At 44.0% G+C, this 20,057-nt stretch overlaps 1 protein-coding gene across 8 annotated transcripts in view; it reads right to left on the bottom strand.

Annotated features, from left to right (window-relative positions):
* CTNND1 (catenin delta 1) overlaps nt 1-20,057 on the bottom strand; it is a 47,523-nt gene that overhangs the window by 20,863 nt on the left and 6,603 nt on the right. For 5 of the 8 annotated variants that reach the window (XM_039244999.1, XM_039245001.1, XM_039245002.1 and 2 more), the window contains exons 2-3: nt 2,980-3,098; nt 1,463-1,754 (exon numbers count right to left, since the gene is read on the bottom strand). The exons of the other annotated variants lie outside the window; for them this stretch is intronic. In XM_039244999.1, the coding sequence (XP_039100930.1) occupies nt 1,463-1,657 (195 nt within the window). In that variant the 5' untranslated portion in view covers nt 1,658-1,754; nt 2,980-3,098. The remainder of the gene's footprint in view (nt 1-1,462; nt 1,755-2,979; nt 3,099-20,057) is intronic. 8 annotated transcript variants of the gene reach the window in all.

The raw sequence follows: 20,057 nt of genomic DNA, 5'->3' as shown, positions 1-20,057 counted from the left end.
AAAGAGACGCAAGAGATAGGAGTCTCTCTTTCCAACAGGATGGAAACGAATACCCCAATTCTCCTCCAGCAGACTGTTGTCTCGACAGTATCTTCACCAATGTTTAGAGTCACAGACACAAGTTACTCCATCTTAAGCAGCAGGAAATAATTCTGACAACATTATACTATGTAAAAATACATTTGACTGCTCCTCTTCCAATAGAAAACTGTGAGATCCAGCTACCTTGGAAGACTCCCCGCCCCCCCTTCTCCCATTACATAGGGAGTATAATGCTGCAGGGAGAGGAAGTTGAACATTATTTTCAGGAAGAAGGAAGGGTGTGGCTCACTGCTGAACAGAAGTTAAAAATAATAAAGAGAGAAAGAGAAGCCTTCTACTAACTCCAGGAATTCCCCACCCCCTCCGAGCCTGAGCAGTCCTGCTCTCCCCTTTCCATATGTACCTCTCATTCCTGACCCTCAATTCCTATAAAAATCCTAGGAACACTGCAAACGCACTAACTCCAAGTTCCTGATCATCCTTAAATGGACTTCCGTCCTCTCACTCAATATGCTCCTCAGCATGAGGGACCTTCTCTGTCTTACAAAATGAATAATCAATGAAGAAGACTACTGGAGCATGAGCTGGAGCACAAGCACTGTTGTTAGTTCCCATCGGAGATCTCTTAACATGGAGTCTACTGGGCAATGCCTACTCTACACACACACACACACACACATAACCTCAGACAGACTATATCACAGCAAAGTCAGACCAGAGAAACCATAGGAAACACAAGATACTTCTCATTTCTAACACCAACTCTCCTAAGTCACATCACAGAGTCAGCCAACCCAGAGACCACTGGCTCCTGTGGTTATCTGGGCTCTGGGTTAAACAGCAGCACCATGCTCCTTCTCCAGCTCTAACCAATGACCCCTTCCCTCCAAGACACAATTTGCAAAGCCAACAAAACAAGCACGCAAGGACAATATGGAGCAAGAAGACACAATTTATGGACACTGCCACACCTTCTTAGCAGACCGTTCCCTTAGGGAGACTGAACTGGAGCCGAGAATACAAGATCCCCAACTGCGCCAACCACTAAGCAGCCATTCACTTTCCTGAATTTTTGATACTAAGTTGGTGGAAGAATCAGAGGAAACAGAAGTAACTTGAGAACAGCTGCAAACTATACGATGTACCATTACTAGAATTATATCCCAACCCAAAAACCCCACTCCAGCAAAACAGGAAGTCAGACAGATGCTTCTCGAGATAAATCCACTCAACCCAGGAGAACAGCAATATCCCCTATGTCTTAACATCACTATCGAACATCCCTGGATAGGTTCGCCATGAAGCATGGGCACTGGACAGCCCATCACCACAGGGGGAAAGTAGTTTCCCACGTAGGATGATAGCCTCTCTATGACCATGCCAAAATCCTACCTGCAGGTCTGATGGAGAGAGGGGTTACCTGATGCCGGCGGGTGAGGGTGCCGTTGGCCATGAGGGGGTTGGCATCTTGTGGTGAGACCCGGACGCGTTCCAGTTGCGCCGAGACGTGGCGCCGTTCCTCCTCCAGCGCCCGGGTCAGCTTCTCAAACTGGGCCTCTTGTTCCTTCACAGAGGCCAAGATGCTGGCGGTCGACTCCACCTCTGAGTCGTCCATGAAGGTAAGGGGCGGAGCCGCCGCAGGGCAGGGTAAAAAGGAAGGTGTGGATCACAGAGGGAGGAGCAAGGAGGGAGAAGGCCCCCCTCACTTCACACTACCGGGAGAAGGTAAGAGAGAGGAGAGAAAAGGTCACAGGTCAGAGAAGACAGACGAATCATTAATCCCAGAGCCAAAGATGCCCTCTTGTGGTTTTACTGCAATGCAGAAAGCCAGCCACCACCAAGCCTGGGAGCCCGTCACCAGTGTCTGCTCAAGCAGGATCCTCTGCCCACTGCCCTTTCATAAACACCTCACCAGAAATAATTACCAAATGGAAAGGTGCACCTAGATCCAGGTCTATGCTGTTGGCAGGAGAAGGGGAATACAGCTAAGGGCGGTAGTCATGACAGGAGATTAAAATTAGGTTATTTTTCCCTGGAAAAATTTGCTGGCATCAACTCAATGAAAATTGTAACGTCACAGTACAGACCAGGGCGGGCAAGGGCAAGGGCGAGCCACTGCTAGAGGTAAGGGGGCAGTACAGATCCACAGATCTTCCTCAACCTCCCCAAATCTCAACACTGAAATTGCTGCAGTGGTGGCAATACACTAAGTCAATATGCTAACTTAAAATGCCAGTAAGAAACGGAAATACTAAAAACTTCCTATCAAATGCAGGAAACAACATGAAGGCCCCCATATTGAACACGTTTATGAAGGGGCCTTTCTACTCTTCAAAGCAGCACTACAATGCTGGAAGGCAAACCGTGTGCCTTGGCTAAAGGAGACAAAGTGAGCAAAACACCCCACAAAAATTCCATTTGTCAAAAGGCACCCCGTGCAGCGATCTTCACCTCCCTTGGGGAGTAGGAAAATGAGCGTGAGGCTCAAACTCTGAAACTGCCCCTTGAAGTAGTTCATATTTTAACTTACAGTCAATTGCTAGAATTCTGCAAATTCTACAGAAAGCTCTAAATAAACCAACTGCATCTTTACTTATTCCGTAACTCCGGGTAATATCCAAGTATCTAGAGGGTTGGTGTGCTAGTTATATAATAAATGATAGTTATACAAAAATGAAGAGTTCCCCCTATCCTAGTACATTAACTGCAAGTTGGCCAGTAAATGGAAGGGCACTGTAGTCATACCGTTGGACGTAATAAGGTTTCCTGCTTACAAATTGGCTATAGGAGATTTGATGGCCAGTCCACAATATACCATGTCAAGAGGCAGGTTTTAAAATAAATTCTCTTCCCCTCCTTCTCCACCCTCTCATCAACCCCCTAAAGAAAAAAGACACTTAAAAAATTTATTCTTAATAAACATAATTCCATACACACCTGTTAAGAGAAGGTCGTAATTGATTGGCTTAACACAGAGAACAGCCCAGTCTAGATTCAAAAAATCATGGGAGAAGCATCCCAGCCACCACAGCAAGGAGGAAGCAGGAAGGAGAGAGCTGCAGAAATATTTGGAGGAAAAATGGGAATGAGAGGAAAATAATATATACACAAAACATTAAAAAAATAAGAGGAACAGGGGCAAGTCCTGGGAGAAGGACAATCTGGAGATGGAAGGGAGTGATGTATAAAATATGACTCGGGACTGCTTCATGTGACAAATGCCCTTTGGACTTTGCTGTGTCTTCAAATATCTGGACGTTGGATGTAGTTTTCATTAAAACCTGGATTCTCCTGTCAGAGAGTACTTCTGTACAGAACCAGGGGCAGGTTATAATATAGATAAAAACTCACTTACCCTCTATTCCCAGCAACCAAATTGGGGAAAAATTTTTTTTTGCTGTTGGAATGCCCTTCCCCCGCCTTCCCACCTCTAAGGCAGAAACCTCAAAGCCCAGTCCCAGCACGCCCACAAAGACATTGAGAAACCAATGCAACAGTTGTAGTGGGGAAGACATGTGGAGACTAGTCTAGGCTGAGCGTTTTGCTTCAGTTCCCTTTCCCACGCTCCCCAGGGCCCCACCAAACACAAATGCTTGGGCCCCTGGGCCCGTGTGCTTTAGAGCATACGCAGCATTCTGTAAGCAAGAGCACCCAGAGGAGCAGATAGACAGGTGCCCAATAAACTCCCTAATTAGTCCTCCACCACTAGGCTCCTTCCAGCGGATCCAGGGCCTAAATCCAAGAATGTGGCAGCCCTCTCTAAATTCCTCCTACCCCGGCTCTGGGCTCCCACAGTCACACTCATCAACTCCTGTTCTTCCTTCCCGTCTACTGCCAACTTCTCCTGTTTCCACTCTATATCCCAACAGGCCACTCAAGGGTCTTTAATGAAAAGTATCCCCATTAAAAAAAAAAAAAAAAAAAAAAGCTGCTCCCTTTTCCTCTCTATTGCTTCGTTTTAACCACTGCCCTTCTCCGCCATGTACGATGACCTATGAACCTTCCATACCAAGAGGACTCTCAGCCCAAGCAAGAGAGATTCTTCCAATTCTAGGTTTCAACAGGGCCCAAACTATAGTTACCACTCTGGCAGCCTCTGCCCTGTAATCTCCTTTACTAATAAAAGCCCAAACCGCCACTATTAAGGGGCATGCAGTGAAAACACCCCCTGATGCAGAGAAACTGTCACTCTGGCATAAACAACCACTTTTTACCCCTACAGCTTTAGATTAAAAGAAGGAGTTAAGAAAGGTTGTAGGAAAACTATCCAGGGCTCTAGGCCAGGAAGCACAATCTTTTCCCATGTTCATGGCTTTAAAGCTTGGCCACCTGGCTCTAATTTGGAGAAGAGGACAGCACAGTTAAGCAGAAAGAGAGGGTCAGATTCCTGGGCCTAATAGTGTGGGGAGATTTTCTGTCTGAGAGAGAGAGAAGCAGAGGCTGTGTGGGTTAGGACTCAGAAGACTGGTCCCAGTCCTGGCTCTGCCACTAGCCTACAATGGCAGAAAGTCACTGCCATGTTCTCATCTGTAACATGCCAACATCACCAGCCCAGTTTAACTGAGGGTTGCTAAGAGGATCAGGTGAGATAATGTACATCATACAAATGTGAGGTATTAATGTTGTTTCAGGAGTTAGTTTCTATCTCCCAATTATATTACTTAATGGTAATGCCTCAGCCCAAAACTATTCTGTGAGCTAGTAGATGAGACTCACTGGATCAAGAGCGTAACTGGGTTCTAAGGAGTGGATGAGCTGGTTCCCCTGCTCCAACTCTATTTACTAGGAGGTCCCACCTAGACCAGTGTTTCTGGGACAGAGGGTGCAGCATTACAGACCTGCTATAATAAGTTCTTGACCCCTTATTTGAGGCCTTAGTAGTTTATTACCGAGGAGAAAGGGAAGGTGAAAAGAACTGACAATTACTGAATGTTTTACGTTTATTATCTTGGCATTACTTACAACCCTAAGGAAGTAAGTTCTACTGCAAATGAGAAAGCAGGCTCTAGGTGAAGAAATTACCCAAGGTCTAGGTTAATAGCAAGTTCCAAATATAAACTCAGATCTGTTCCATTCTAAAGCCTGTGTTCTTCTTCTACTACATGCTGTCAAGCCCAAAAAATACAAGCCCAGTAGAAGATGGACAGTCCAGTCCTTCTCCCCCACAGTCCTTGAGCTTTCTGCCCAAACATCACAGGAAAGGGGGGAAGGGGAGGCTTCCATTTTTCCTTAAAGGCTTATTCATTACGTTTACATATAAGACATAGGTGGGAGAACAGAACCCAATGGGAGGAAAAAGCAAGCAGAAGTGGGGGAAGAGAATGAAGCTGCTGGCAAGCTACAGAACACTGCCTCACAACTCAGACTTTAGCAAAGTCTTCTCCATGCCATACACACACACACATATTACGCTTTAGACCAGAGTCTGCAAACCATTAACTGACTTTGGCAATTAGAGTCAAGAAAGCCACGGGAGTCCAGGCCAACACCTTTCTTAATATTTTCAAATGAGTTAACACTGGCTCTCACTATAAAAAGACCATCAAGGAATTCTCAAAGTGGGAAGGAACAGGGGAAGGCCACACATAAAGTGAGCCCTGCTATTCCCCTAAGACTGGACTTTCCCTTAAGACTACAATTGGTTTTACTTCTAACAAGCCAGACTTGTGAGTCTACAGCAAGGCCTTGACAATGGTACAAATTCAGTCTCTTCCACAAGAATCCCAAACCAGAAGTTAAAGTGGATCAAATACCCAGCAGGACCAAACAGACCATGCCAACCAGGTAGCTGGACACACAAAAAAAAAAAAAAAAAAAAAAAAAAATTCGCACTAGCACAGTCCCTGGAATGGTCTATTCTACTGTCCCATAGAAATGTAATTTGGAATTATGATTTCTAAAGGTTAAAAATACAGGATTTAGAATCAGACTAGGTTCAAATCCCAGCTTCACTGTTTCTTAGCTATAGTGCTTTGGGCAAAGTACCACTTAACCTCTAAACCTCAGGTTCCTTTTCTGTAAAATGAGGGAAACAAAATACATGTAAGGGTAGTTGTGAGAAGTACATGAGACAATAAACATAAGATTCTTGGAAAAAGGACTTGACACACAGAAAGCTATTAATATGGTTACTAATACAAACACTACTACAAATAGCTAACACAAAGGACTAGAGTTTGGTGGTATTGACAGTTTTTGAATACACCACATGTTTCCACATGCTCCCCTCTCTGCTTTACAGCAGACCAGTAAACTACAGGAACTCTTCACACTCTCAAAGGGAAAAACAAAATAAAACTCCAGATTAGGGCCAAAAGACCTGGGGTTCAAGTCCTGTTTCTGCCAAAAACTAGCTGTGAGAACGAGCTTGCACGGGAAGTGATAACCCAGGTCATCTTCACTTTTATTACTTGTCAGGATTTAGCTTTAATGGGTTCATATATGTAAAACTACAGGCTGGGTGACTCCTACATCCATGCTATTCTGATAAATATATCCAATGAAGACATGACCAGAATTAGGCAAGCTAGCCCTTACAGAAAAGCGGAAAAAGTATTTGTCCTGAGATGGAGAACCCTAAACCCCACAAAATAGTCTTTGGGGTTCTTAGGAAAGAAACTGTATCTTCCATAGTCAATGCCAAAGCCAGTTCTCCTCTTTCCTTCCTTTTTATTCATCATGAAATCAAAACCAGTGTCACAAAAGTATGCCTTTCTAATGGTGGTTCTAATGGCGGTTCTAAGCAGCACACGGAGCCTCGTACTGAAGAACACCAATCAATAAAATACACCACCTGTCACACCACAAGCTGTACTACATACCAAGCCAACAAAGGTAGGTCTTCTAGACCCCTACAAGGCATTTGTTTCCCTTCAATGGCACTTGCTCCAAAATTCAGAGCAATTATTCCTGTTCAACCATACAAACAGAAGACTGCCGTTTTATTTTTAAATTAAAGGAATATATTTTGTCAACAGTTTCTCTCTGGCTTCTTCTCACAAAGAGTGCTTGTACCAGAGTCCAAGATCTAAGCACCCCACCCACCACCTGATGTTCCACCATCCCAAACTCAGTGAGAACAATTCCAGTATTCCTCACTTTGTTGGGAAGGCTCACTCCCACACTGAGCCAAGTCCCTGGACATGATTTGCATTAAGACCTAAAGGAGACTCTCCTCACTTCACCATCTCAACTGACTACTTCTCAGACTTACAGAACCGATATTCTGCAAATGGCCTTGTCTTGGGTGTTAGCAGTTTCTGAGCTTTCCCGTGGGCCTGCTGGATGTGGGGCCCAGCTTCTCCACTAAGAGCACCCAAAAGGCAGACGGGGACTTTCACTTTCCCAGGGAAAGCGTGGGTCTCACTGTGTCCACCATGAATCTCTCTGAGGAAATAAGGTGAATCTCTCTGAGGAAATAAGGGAGTCTCTGACAAATCACTCTTCTCTTAGAAACAGGTGATACTTCTCATTGGAGTTTCAGAGAAAAGAAGGAAAATAAATATAAGAAGTTTGATTTTGTTTTTAAGTTTGTTTGTTTTTTTTAAAATACTGGGGCGCCCGGGTGGCTTAGTCGGTTAAGCGTCCGACTTTCGCTCAGGTCATGATCTCGCGGTTCGTGGGTTCGAGCCCCGCGTCGGGCTCTGTGCTGACTGCCAGCTCAGAGCCTGGAGCCTGTTTCAGAGTCTGTGACTCCCTCTCTCTCTGATCCTCCCCTGCTCACGCTCTCTCTCTCTCTCTCTCTCCTAGAAATAAATAAAAAACATTAAAAAAAAAAAATACTCCTTGTTAAAAGGAGGTTGAGCTGGCAATCTCTACCGGTCAACAGGACACCTTAAACACCCTTCAGTCTTATAATCCTGACCCAAAGTTACTTATCTATAGTTTTTACTGTAAAAGAAAAAAAATTGCCTCCATCATCTTGACCCTAAATTTGGAGACCAGAGGGAACACTCTCCTTGTTCTTTTCCTCTACCAAGTATTCTGGGAAGCCCCCAAACCATAACATAATAAATGGCTGAATGCTGGACTGGCTTTGAAAAAAAGGAAGGGTGTGGCTCTCAGCTCCTGAGGGGCCCAGGACTGAAAGGGTACGAAAGAGACAAAACCTGCTTCTCTCTGGGGCACGTATGACACACACACACACAGGACTGGTCTAACAAGTCCTTCTGATCTCTCAGGCCAGGCCGCCTCCTTCTCCTCCCCCATCACCCACGTGCCTCTCAAAGGCCCTCTACTGAATTTTCTCTCAATCCTGAAAGTCTGAGACACAGGACTGACTTACCTGGATCCCTGATGCAACCCTGGCAAAGGAGCCTCACCTGGCCTTATAAGGAGAAAGCAGAGCTTTAGGGAGAGGCCGATAAGGAAACAAAGATAAGAGGGAGGGGCAAAAAAACCAGAAGGAGGTGTCAGACTGGAGGAAGGGGAGAGGCCAAATGCCTTTCTCCTTCCCACAGGAGAAGGGAGAAAAAGAGGGAGGTCAAGTACAAAATGGGAAAGGAGAAAAAGTCTAATAAAAATGGAAAGGTATTGTTTAACTTCTGTATCATAGAAGACAAATCCTGAAATTAACTAGGACACCTTATACCCTTCCCTACCAGAGGCTTGGGCGGAGGGGAACATGGAAAAAAAGCTTAACCTTAGGGTTTTCTAGAGGTCACCCAAGTGTCTGAGCTCACATTCCTTTTTTAAGGAGGCACCTTCTCACCAAGCCCCCTCACTTTCTATCTAGGGTATTCTCGCCATTTCTTTGCCCGTCCTCTGATGGGGACTTGGACAAGCTGAAAGCATGCAACTGAGTCACGTTTGCAGTCCTGTTTCCTCAAAGCACTCAAAAGAGCAATAAGACACCCCTTCCACCAGGTTTGGCCTATATCTCCCTTTTGAGACAAGCAACAGAGCCAATGAGGAAATGAAAGTGTGAAGGTCCTGTTTCATCTACAGGACAGACAGCTGAAGGAAAGGTTTTTCCCTATCTAAAAGAAGAAGATCTGACCATACAGGGGAAGAAAAGTTGTGAATTATTAATTACCGATGTCCCCCTATACCTTATCACAGAGAATCTTCTCAATGACCACTGGGGTGACACTGGCCCCTTTTTATAAATGAGTAAACTTGACATCAGAAGAACTCAGTATCTTGCCCAAGGTCATAGAGCCAGTGAGTGGTGGAAACACACATCTGTTCTGCTCCAAGTTCGTGTTCCTTCTTCCTGACGGAGGAAAAGGAGTCTGAACTTTCTGTGTCTTGTGGTTCTGATTCCAACAGAGAAGCTGACCAAAAGCAAACTTTTTGGGGGGAAGATGGCATGAAAGCAGATAGACTTTTGGGTCTTACCTTCACTTTAATGAGCAAGACTTACTTGATTCTGAGGAAGAACAGCTTAGGATCTACTTCAGATTTACGTCGCATTTTATAAAGGAACAAGAAGTCAGGAGGGAAGGTGCTAGGGGCAAAAAGTAATACAACTTTTTACGTAATCACCTATCCTTCCACTGCAGAGGCTGCTCTAGAAATCTGGCTACATGCCACATTCTCAAATCATCCGCACCTCAAGAAAGAAAACCTAATCACAAATACCCTTACTCTCATTTTTAATGTGGCATCTCACTAAACCAAAAGCAGAGATCAGAGTAGGGTGGGAAACAGAAGGAACTAGAAGCAGGAAAGATTGTGCTGGCCAGCATCAGAACAGAGGGGAGGGATTGTTCTAACAGTATGTTAGCAATCTGCCTCTGGGGCAGCTGTCCTCCTGAGCAATCAAAGGCCGATTTGTGCGTGTGCTCAGGGACTGGCCAGCCTGGCAAGAAGTTAAGGACTCAGCCACCCAATCCACAAAGTAAGAAGAGATGCCTGTTTCACAGCTGGAATGAAGGGCAGGGAAAACACAAAACAAGGCGGGGGAGGAGGGAGGAGAGTGCTACAGGTGCGGTTTCAGTCTAGACAGAGCGGGGAACATATCCTAGGAAACTACCAACCATTCCCTAATTATGTGCAAACAGTGAATTGCCAAGACCTCTCAATAGTGAAATCAAAGAATGGGTGCATTTCTCTGGCTCTGTATGAAGCAGGGGTGCCAAGTGGAGGGATGAAACCTAATATGTTGGGCCCCAGCAGCACCCACTTCTCCCTGGCCCTTTCAGACCAAAGTACCTGCAACATGGTGAATAAACATCACACAAACAAACATCTAGTCCTTTCTGGAATTCCCTTAATTAAATCTTAGAGATCTATAAATAACAGTAGCACACATAAAACTCAGTGACATTCCCCAACGCAAGGAGGTGGAGGCCATTTACAGAACTTGAGTGCTGAGACTCAGAAGGCCTCGGTCGGAATTCACACTCCCTCATCCCTCAGAGTAGCTAGATGCCCTGAGACCCATTAGACGCACAAAGGCTGCTCTCTTCTCAGTAGAGGCCTGGAGCAGAGCTGCTCTCCAGGGACAAAGAGATTTCACAGGAGAACCACAAAGGCATCGCCCCTCTCCGCTCCCCACTCCCAGCTTTCTCACTTCCTGTCACAGTAGCACCAGACCACAGTCTCCCAGAAACAAACAAATACAAAGTGCTGGATTCTGGGCTGCAGGCCAACCGCATTCCAGGGCATCCTGTCTACCAATCACCAGTCAGAGCTCCCACTTTGCCCTGCTCAGTTCCTTATCATGTTCGGGAAAACAACCCTCCTCCCTGCCCCAAGCCAACACTACATAGGACAAAGCTCAGGCCTTTGAGAATCCGCAGAAAGATATTGTGTGTGGATCTAAGGGTTTGAAAGGGGTGAGGGGATTTTTAAGATTCCTACTTGGCAAGCTTCTTCACTTTGGAGGCACTGCACTGGGGACGTCAGAGCTACTGCTGCTGTTATACTCAGTTCAGCCACATGTGATACATCCCAAAGAGAACTTCACTGTGGCAATCGGATTGGATTGTCGCTCTGGATTCTGTCAATAGGACATTCCCACCTGGAGAACTACTTTAATACACATCTCTGTCACCTTCTCTATCACCCATTTCCAGTTTTCAAAGTCTTTCAAGCCCTTTTCCCCACAAACATAAAGTTGATTCCTAGAGGCCCCACAGAGAACAAACAAAGGCAGCAGCCTCCACCCTACGAAGAGGCAGGATAAGTACCAGCAGGTGCTGGGAGCAAAGTTCTCCACTTCCTCAGGGAACAAGACGTAGCCCAGCCCGTAGCCCGAGTATTGCACAATAGTCCTGGTGGCAAAGAGGTCGAGACCACAACCTTTTCCTGTTCACTGCTCCCCCAGAGTGGGCCAGGGGCTGTAGATTTGGAACCTCTTCAGGAGGGAGGTGGGGGGGAAAAGCCTCCCTTTCTAATAAGGGTCCTCAGCTAATTCCAAGAACGGGATAAATGATGCATTCTTCTATTATCTTGTACAAGCCCCTTGGATGTTAGCCTTAAACCCCAGAAGCAAAGATGCAGATAGAACCTATTAGCCAGAGATTCTTGAAACCCAAAGAAGGAACACCCTTTGCCCACAGGGCTCAATTCCCTTTTCCATAAAGCAAAGCACAGGCTCAGCACCAAGTCCTCCAACCAGCGGACATTCCAGTCAATGAACGAGTAACATGTTATCATTCCTCATCTTTTCTCCTCCTTTCCTTTCTCCTAAAAACTCCTTTCTCCTTGGATCTGCTAGAAGTACTCTGGGCTGCACCCTGATTTCGATTAGTATATGATACAAAAGGAGCCTAAGTCTGAACAGCACAACTTAGAAGGAATTAGCCCACATCTGAATCTGACATAACCAGGCAGGGAGGAATATACACAAGAGCCAGCCATTCTAGGGCTGGGTAGCAAAGCACGTACTTAAGAACACTGTTGTTTTAGAACTTGGCGCCTGGGCAGCTCAGTCAGTTGGGCGTCCGACTTCGGCTCAGGTCATGATCTCACAGTCTGTGGGTTTGAGCCCCACGTCAGGCTCTATGCTGACAGCTCAGAGCCTAGAGCCAGCTTCAGATTCTGCGTCTCCCCTTCTCTCTCTGACCCTCCCTGTCTCACACTCTGTCTCTCTCTCTCTCAAAAATAAACAAACATTAAAAGTTAAAAAAAAAAAAAAAAGAACTTCGACAACAGAGCCTAGCCACTGCAAACTATCACTGAAACACAAACAAAAAAGTTTAAGATCTCTCACCTAACACTGAATCAGACTAACTCCCTTTTTCCCTCAAGAATAACTGAAAATATATGGGCGCCTGGGTGGCTCAGTCGGTTAAGCGTCCAACTTCAGCTCAGGTCATGATCTCACGGTTCGTGGGTTTGAGCCCGACATCGGGCTCTGTGCTGACAGCTAGCTCATAGCCTGGAACCTGCTTCAGATTCTGTGTATCCCTCTCTCTCTGACCCTCCCCTGCTCATGCTGTCTCTCTCTCAGAATAAAATATTTAAAAAAAATAAATAACTGAAAATATAGTAACAACTGTTAGTGTATTCTTGACCCATTCTCCCTCATCATAGCCCAAGCCAAACATATCGGTCAAAGTAGTATTGTGTGAGGTAGTTATAAAAATAAAAAATAAAAATAATCTAGTGGGAGAGTTTTCTGGGATACTTAGAAAGAAAGAAAGAAAGAAAGAAAGAAAGAAAGAAAGAAAGAAAGAAAGATAGAAAGATAGAAAGAGAGAAAGAGAGAAAGAAAGTAAGTTAGTTGTAAAAGACTCACCCCAGACAGAGAACTGGACACACCCATTATCAGTACTATTGCTAATGCTCCAGAAGGATGCTTGGCAGGCTGTCTGCCTCAAATTCAGCAGGTGAGACAGAAAAGCAGTGCTGACTCAGAAATACAGTCACCCCAGGGTGTGAGGGAGGGAAGGAGACCAATATAGGCAACTGATTGCAATTCATCATGACTTCACCAAATGTCCTGGTTCTAATTGTATCTCTGGCTGTTTGCAGACATATTTCGAAAACCCCACCAAAGGAATAATGAACAGGTAAAGAGAAAGTCAATGGAGGAGCCCAAGACTTAGCTGAATACTCAATGGTTGGAGGCGCATGAATCTGTTTTGCTGACTTCCCACATATCCCTTTCCAAATCTGGCCCAAAACTGAAAGAATTAGAGGGAGGGGAGGCAGAGGAAAGAATGTGACCGAGAAAGGTTTAGCTACATTCCAACTAGCCAACATCCCACATGGTATTAAGAGGGCCTGACAATCCAATCCCACTACAGGGGAGTTGCTGGGGCTCTGCTAACATACGTCCAATTCCTCCACCCTTCCCACCCCCAAACACTCTGAAAAGCCGCGTAATTGAGATAGCTTGATGAAGGCACCAGCTGTTTCCACCACTCCCCCTCCCCCCAACCCCAGAGACCACAGTTCAAACTCACATCAAACACTTAATACAATTGACTAGCCAGTAGGAAGGAGAAGCCTGGACTAAAATAGCAGGAAGAGTGCCAACTGGCCCCACTTGGAAGGAATGTTTTCTTGGCTCAATTTAAAAATAAGAAACCTTTGTCACCCACTCCCTTCTGCCCAATTATGTTCTCCTTTCTGCAACCTACTCCTCAGTGTGAAACGGATTTCAGTTTCTTCCCTACGACTCCTTGATCTATTTTCAAATGTCAGGGAATACAGGGGAGGCAGAAGGTTGAACATAAAGTAATGCCTGGGAGATTGGGAGGTTTCCTGGACTGCGACAGCCAAACCCAGGGCAGGGCTCTCACACAAGGGGAAGAAGACGGGAGTCTACACTGCACCCGTCCCCACACTTCCAATGGGGAAAGAAGGGAACGAACATTATGTTTCCTCGGCTTAACAGTGATGGTAACTTGATTTCCCAAGGCACGGGTAGCCAGACAAGAGTATTAACGTGATCAGCCCCTCCCCCTCCCATATTTGAAGTTGGCCAGAGCTAGCCAAGGAGGAAGGGAAGGAAGCCAGCACTTCCTTTTCAGACAGGAAGTAACAATGGCCCTTCCTGAGCAGTTTTAAACAAACTGTCCAGCTGAGTTTCAACGAGAACATCCTCTTCTGAATTTGTTCCACAATTTCAAAATGGAGGGGGAAAATGGAGAAATGGTCTGAAAGTTTCCCTCCCTCACAACAGGCAAGTCCTCCATACCATGCTAAGTGCTGGCATAACCCCTAAATTCAGGCGGTGACATATGTCATTACAAAATAATACAGGACAGGGGCGCCTGGGTGGCTTAGTCGGTTAAGCGTCCGACTTTCGCTTAGGTCATGATCTCGCAGTTCGTGGGTTCGAGCCCCGCGTCGGGCTCTGTGCTGACTGCCAGCTCAGAGCCTGGAGCCTGTTTCAGAGTCTGTGACTCCCTCTCTCTCTGACCCTCCCCTGCTCACGCTGTCTCTCTCTCTCTCTCTCTCTCTCTCCTAAAAATAAATAAAACATTAAAAAAAATTTAAAAAAAAATAATATAGGACAGATACAGAGGTAGAAAACCTCAAATCAGCCACCTTCTCACCAAGGCCACTACCATGAACTATTCTTCTCAATTTCTCATGCTAATTAAATAGCCAACCATTTGAGAAATTACATAGATATGGAGCTTAACTCAAAATGTTCAGGTTTTATAGTCCTCAAACCTGAGTGATCAGAATCACCTGGGAAGTTTGTTTTTTCTTTTTTAATACAATCTCTGGATCGGGGGCACCTGTGTGGTTCAGGCAGTTAAGTGTTGGACTTCAGCTCAGGGCATGATCTCACAGTTCATGAGTTCGAGCCCCACATTGGGCTCCTTGCTGTCAGCATGGAGCCCACTTGGGATCCTCTGGTTCCCTCTCTCTGCTCCTCCCCCGCTCATGCTAGCTCTCCCAAAAAGAAAGAAATATTAAAAAAAATTTTTTTTAAATACAATCTCTGGGGCACCTAGCTGGCTCAGTCAGCAGAGCATACGACTGGGATCTTAGGAGTGGGAGTTCAAGCCCCATGTTAGGTGTACAGATTACTTAAATAAACTTTAAAAAAATTGTTTGGAAGGGTACCTGGGTGTCTCAGTTGATTAAGCGTCTGACTTCGGCTCAGGTCATGATCTCACATCTCACATCCATGGGTTGGAGCCCTGCATCAGGCTCTGTGCTGACAGCTCAGAGCCTGAAGCCTGCTTCAGATTCTGTGACTTCCCCTCTCTATGCCCCTCCCCTGCTCACTCTTTGTCTCTCAAAAAATAAACAAACATAAAAAAAATTTTTTTTAAATAAAAAATTGTTTGGAGTGCCTGGGTGGCTCAGTTAAGTGTCTGACTTCGATGCACCGGGCTCTGTGCTGACCGCTTGGAGCCTGAAGGTGCTTCAGATTCTGTGTCTCCCTCTCTCTGCCCCTCCCTTGCTTGTGCTCGGTCTTTCTCTCTAAAATAAATAACAAACATTTTTTAAAATTAAAAAAAAATTAATTAAAAATACAAAAAAACCCCACAGTCACCCAAATTTACTTTCTCATCCCTTATGTCTGGAATGTATGCTTTTAAAATTTCTAAAGGGAATGCCTGGGAATTTATGCTTTTAAAAAGGTCTCAAAGTGATTGACAGCTGTTGAGACCACTGCACTAGCCTACCACTGACAACCCTCCAGGACACCTCACTCCTCCAGCAGAAAGGGCACTGGTTATTAAATACAGGATTTGGATCTGCTCTATTATTCACCAGACAGCTCAGATCATTATCCCAAGCCTCCATAGAGGCTCTTTGAAAGCCTGGGTTTAAATATAAGAATGGCTAGAATGACACAGTCCTAAATCCTATATTCTAGACTCAGAACCTATAAAAAATTATCTCATACTTTAGAATCCTGGGCTCACACTACAGGATATCCCTATTTACATTGCAGACTGGACAACACTGATTATTTTTAAAACAACTTAGTTAAGAGGCGCCTGGGTGGCTCAGTCAGTTGAGCTTCCGACTCTTGACTTCAGCTCAGGTCTGGATCGCTCTGTTAGTGAGATCAAGTACACACTGGGCTCAGCACTGACAGCGTGGAACCTGTTTGGGATGCTCTCCCCGCATCCTTCTCTCTCACTCAAAATAAATAAATGAACTTTTAAAAAATGATTTAGTTTAATTTTCCTCCAAGAAACAAAGGGCTGTGCCAACATCTTCAAAGACCGGTTCCATATCCATCCCAAAAGAAGCCTAAAGTCCCAAATCTAGCATTCATGACCCCAGATAATTCTAACCCAGTTGACAATATAACAGAAATTATCAGTAACTCTGGATTCAAATGTTATCTTTGACACTTATTCAAGCAAGTGACTTTAACTTCTGGTTTGAGTACGCATAAGTGAGTAGCAAAATGTTTTTAAAAAGAACCATAAAGAGAAATATTTCCACAGGAAGCATGTGTCACTAAAGATTTAGGAAAGAAGGATGCCATTGAAAAACCTAGTTTCAAAACAACTACAAACATCTATGAATGCTGAAGTTATACATATCAAGCAGTTATTTAAAGCAACTTCAAATTTTGGGGAATCTGTGATTGCCTAGAGTTATTTACTATGCAAGAGAATACAGTTACTTGACCAGAGGAGAAGGGGATGGAAGGGAAATAAATGTTTCCTGATTGAGGTCATCTCCCAAGGATGATATTAAGTAACAGGATGACAACTAGAAAGGTATAATTAAAGACAAGGACAGAGGGTAGCCAGGTCAAGTTGCAGGGCTAAACTCCAAACTGAGAGAGAGGGAGACAGAGAGATTCTTTCACTGAAGGTCAGACTAGCTAAACCAGATTATCTTGAGAGTGAAAGTAAGAATGTGATTCAAGACACCAAGTGCTCTTGGGAATCAAATATCCTTTTCCTTTCCGATATGTGGTTGCCTAGAACATCAATCACTAAATAGCTGGTGCTTATTCCTCAATCCCACCAAAGTCAACCAGGCCAACTGGCTTGGTACATGCTTTAATAACCCTTAATGCTTCAACACACATACGGAAAGGGGAGACAGTTATCAGGGATGAACATCGCCTCCCATGTGCAAAACAGAAATATGAATATGGTGACCTAGAATGTGGTCCCTGAAGCCATGAAATCCCAATGATTAGGGCTTCGGGGAAGCAGGAGCTTTTTGATCAAATGAACAAACAGAAAAGCAACAGATAAGTGGGGCAGGCATATTTGGTCATAAACCAAAGCACAAATATACTCAAAAAGAAACGGTACCAGATGCAGGCTGTCACTTCTCCCGTTCATAGAAAATGGACTATGTAGATAAGGAGGTGGAGAAATACATTTCTCTAGGGAGGAAATTTTTATCTCACTTCCCAAATGCATACAAGCTTATTCTAAGTAGCTGCCCTACTATCATATTTTCCAAGACAAGGGTCATCAACCTGTGCAAAATCTGCTACTCTGCAAATTACATGCTGACTATACTCACATGGAACTTCTGCAATGGGGCAAAGATAGAAGTTGGGTCAGGTATTGCCTCAACTCTTTACACAGAATACACAAAAAGTTGTTACCAGCTGTTGTCTCTGGAGCCTGAAGTGAGGAGAAGACCTTTTTTTTTTGTATTGTACAGTGTATGACGAGGTCTAAAGTCAATTATTCCCTCTTCCCCACAACACATGCCCATTGAGCCTCTCTGAACAAATCTACTTCTCCCCTCATCTCTCTTGCTCACTGGAAACAGCCCACCTCAGGACCCTTGAACATTCTATTCATATCTACATGACCTCACCCTAATTACCTTTTAGGTCTCTCTCAAACATACCTGATTAAGTGAGGACTTCCCTGACCACTCTCTCTTCTATTTAAAAGTCTCACTCTACCCCTGCACTTCTTATTCACCACTCTGTATTCTGCTTTATCTTTTCCGCAATAGTATCACCACATTCTAGCATACCAAACATCTACTTGCTTATTTATTATCTGTCTCTTCCAACTAGAAAGTAAACTCTGTGAGGTCTATCTGATGTACTGCTATATTCCAGCGCATGGCATACAGTAGGCTCTCAAATTTCTTTTAATTTAAAAAAAAAATTTACTGTTTGTTTTTGAGAGCACATGAGCAGGGGAGGGACAGAGAGAGGGAGACAGAGGATCTGAAGTGGGCTCCACGCTGACAGCAGAGAGCCTAACGTGGGGGTTGAACTCTCAAACTGTAATATCATGACCTGAGTTGAAGTCGGACACTTAACTGACTGAGCCATTCAGGCTTCAAATTTCTTTTAAATGAATGAAGACGTTTCACTTTTCCAATGAAAACAAAAAGTTAAATTTTAGAGAAATTAACTTTGTTCATTTTTCTTTCTATGTATTTTTCAAGAGCATACAGGCACACAGAGGTTTATTCATATCTTGTTAGGAGATTTAAAAGATACTCTTGTATTGTTACAACTAAACATCTGGAATAAAGAAATCCTGCCCCTCCCCTGCCAAAAAAAAGTTCATAGCAATACAGTTCTATACCAAGAGAGTGACATATACATATATGCAGAACAATTCACTTTCTCTTTAAGATTTTTCTATTTTTAAGTAATCTTCACACCCAATATGAGGCTCAAACCTACAACCCTGAGATCAAGAGTTGTACGGTCCACCTACTGAGCCAGCCAGGCACCCCAACATTTCACTCTTTCAGTTAATATGTTGGGCCGTCTATTGTCTTCTGAGTCTTATGAACGGGGGCAAAATAGATATTTTTACATGTATGTAAGAGGTCATGTAAGGTAGTAAGACAGCAGGAGGGGACAAAGAAAGAATGCTGTCATGTTTTCTTAAAATAACCTAAGAAGCCAATTTTTAAAAAGAAAAATAGGAAAGGGTAAAAAGATTCTTGCTTACTGTTGGGAGCTCTCTTTTTGAAAGACCTGTGATGACACTTAAGTCAGGAAACACACTTAATGACATCTTTGATTTCCACTTAATGTAACTTTCTATACTTTTGTCCTAATTGTGATCTTAGGCCCATCAGTTCGGGGCCTCCTGTAGCCTAACCTGCAGATCTGGCTGACCTTCCGCGGGACAGACATTCAAATGGCCAGCTCTGCCCTGGTTTACAACAGTCAATGGAGAGCAGAACAGCGGAGAGGTTACAGAACCTCCCCCCACTCCCAACAAAGAAACTGTGGAAGCAAATCAGATTGGCACCAATTTTTCCTTTAAAACAGACTACTCTATTTTAAAAGTGTGCTGAATATACACCAGCTACTTTGTTTCAATGAGATTCAATTCACTTGCAAAGAAATGAAAACTGTAGGTGCTTTGATAAAAGTATTGAAAAGTTGACCTAGTTTCTATAACAAGGTCTTATGTCCTCAACCATCAGAATATATTCTGTTTTCTTAAAATACAAGCTCCCTAAAACAAAAATCTTTTCATGCCACAAAGCAATCTCTCAATGTGCTACTGCATTCCAATACAGAACAACATGGGAAGCACACACAAAACTTAATTTACGCTTAGAAAAGTACTTTTTTTTTTCGTTCTACTGTCAATTGAACGAACATGGGTAACTAATTAGTAAATGTGGATAGGATCTGAAAATCAAAAAGATAAAAACTAATCTGAGTTACTAGAAGAGATCTTCTTGAACCACATTTTACCCTAATCAAGAGCTAACTGAAAGAAACCAGAAGCAGAATCCTAATACTTATACCTTTAGCACATGAGTATAATTTATTCTAGGATGAGAATCAGAAACTTCTTCCATATTAAGTGTTAGTGAGGCAAAGCAACAGCCAAAAAGATTGGCAACCTCAGGAGAAAAGATAGGGAACACCAGAGAACAGGAAAGCAAACAAAGAGGAGAACATGTAGAAGAATCAGTAGAGGGAAATGTGGGTTTAAAAAAAATGCAAAGAGATGGGTGGGGAACTATGACGGGAACTATGGAGTGCCAACAGAAATTAGTTAAAGTACTATTCAGAACATTAGTTTCATGGGTTAGTTAGTATGAAGGGAAGGAAAACCTTCAGCCAGAAGAAACCTAGAAGTTTCCAGGCAAGCCTGCATCTGACACATACACATTTCTGACAGGCCCACAGTTTGGCTTTTCCGCATACAAGAGCGGATCTCTTTCTT

This window comes from Hyaena hyaena, unplaced genomic scaffold (genome assembly GCF_003009895.1).
Source record: "Hyaena hyaena isolate Hyena2069 unplaced genomic scaffold, ASM300989v1 scaffold_252, whole genome shotgun sequence".
Taxonomy (NCBI): Eukaryota; Metazoa; Chordata; class Mammalia; order Carnivora; family Hyaenidae; genus Hyaena; species Hyaena hyaena.
This window is presented reverse-complemented; position numbering and strand designations above follow the sequence as displayed.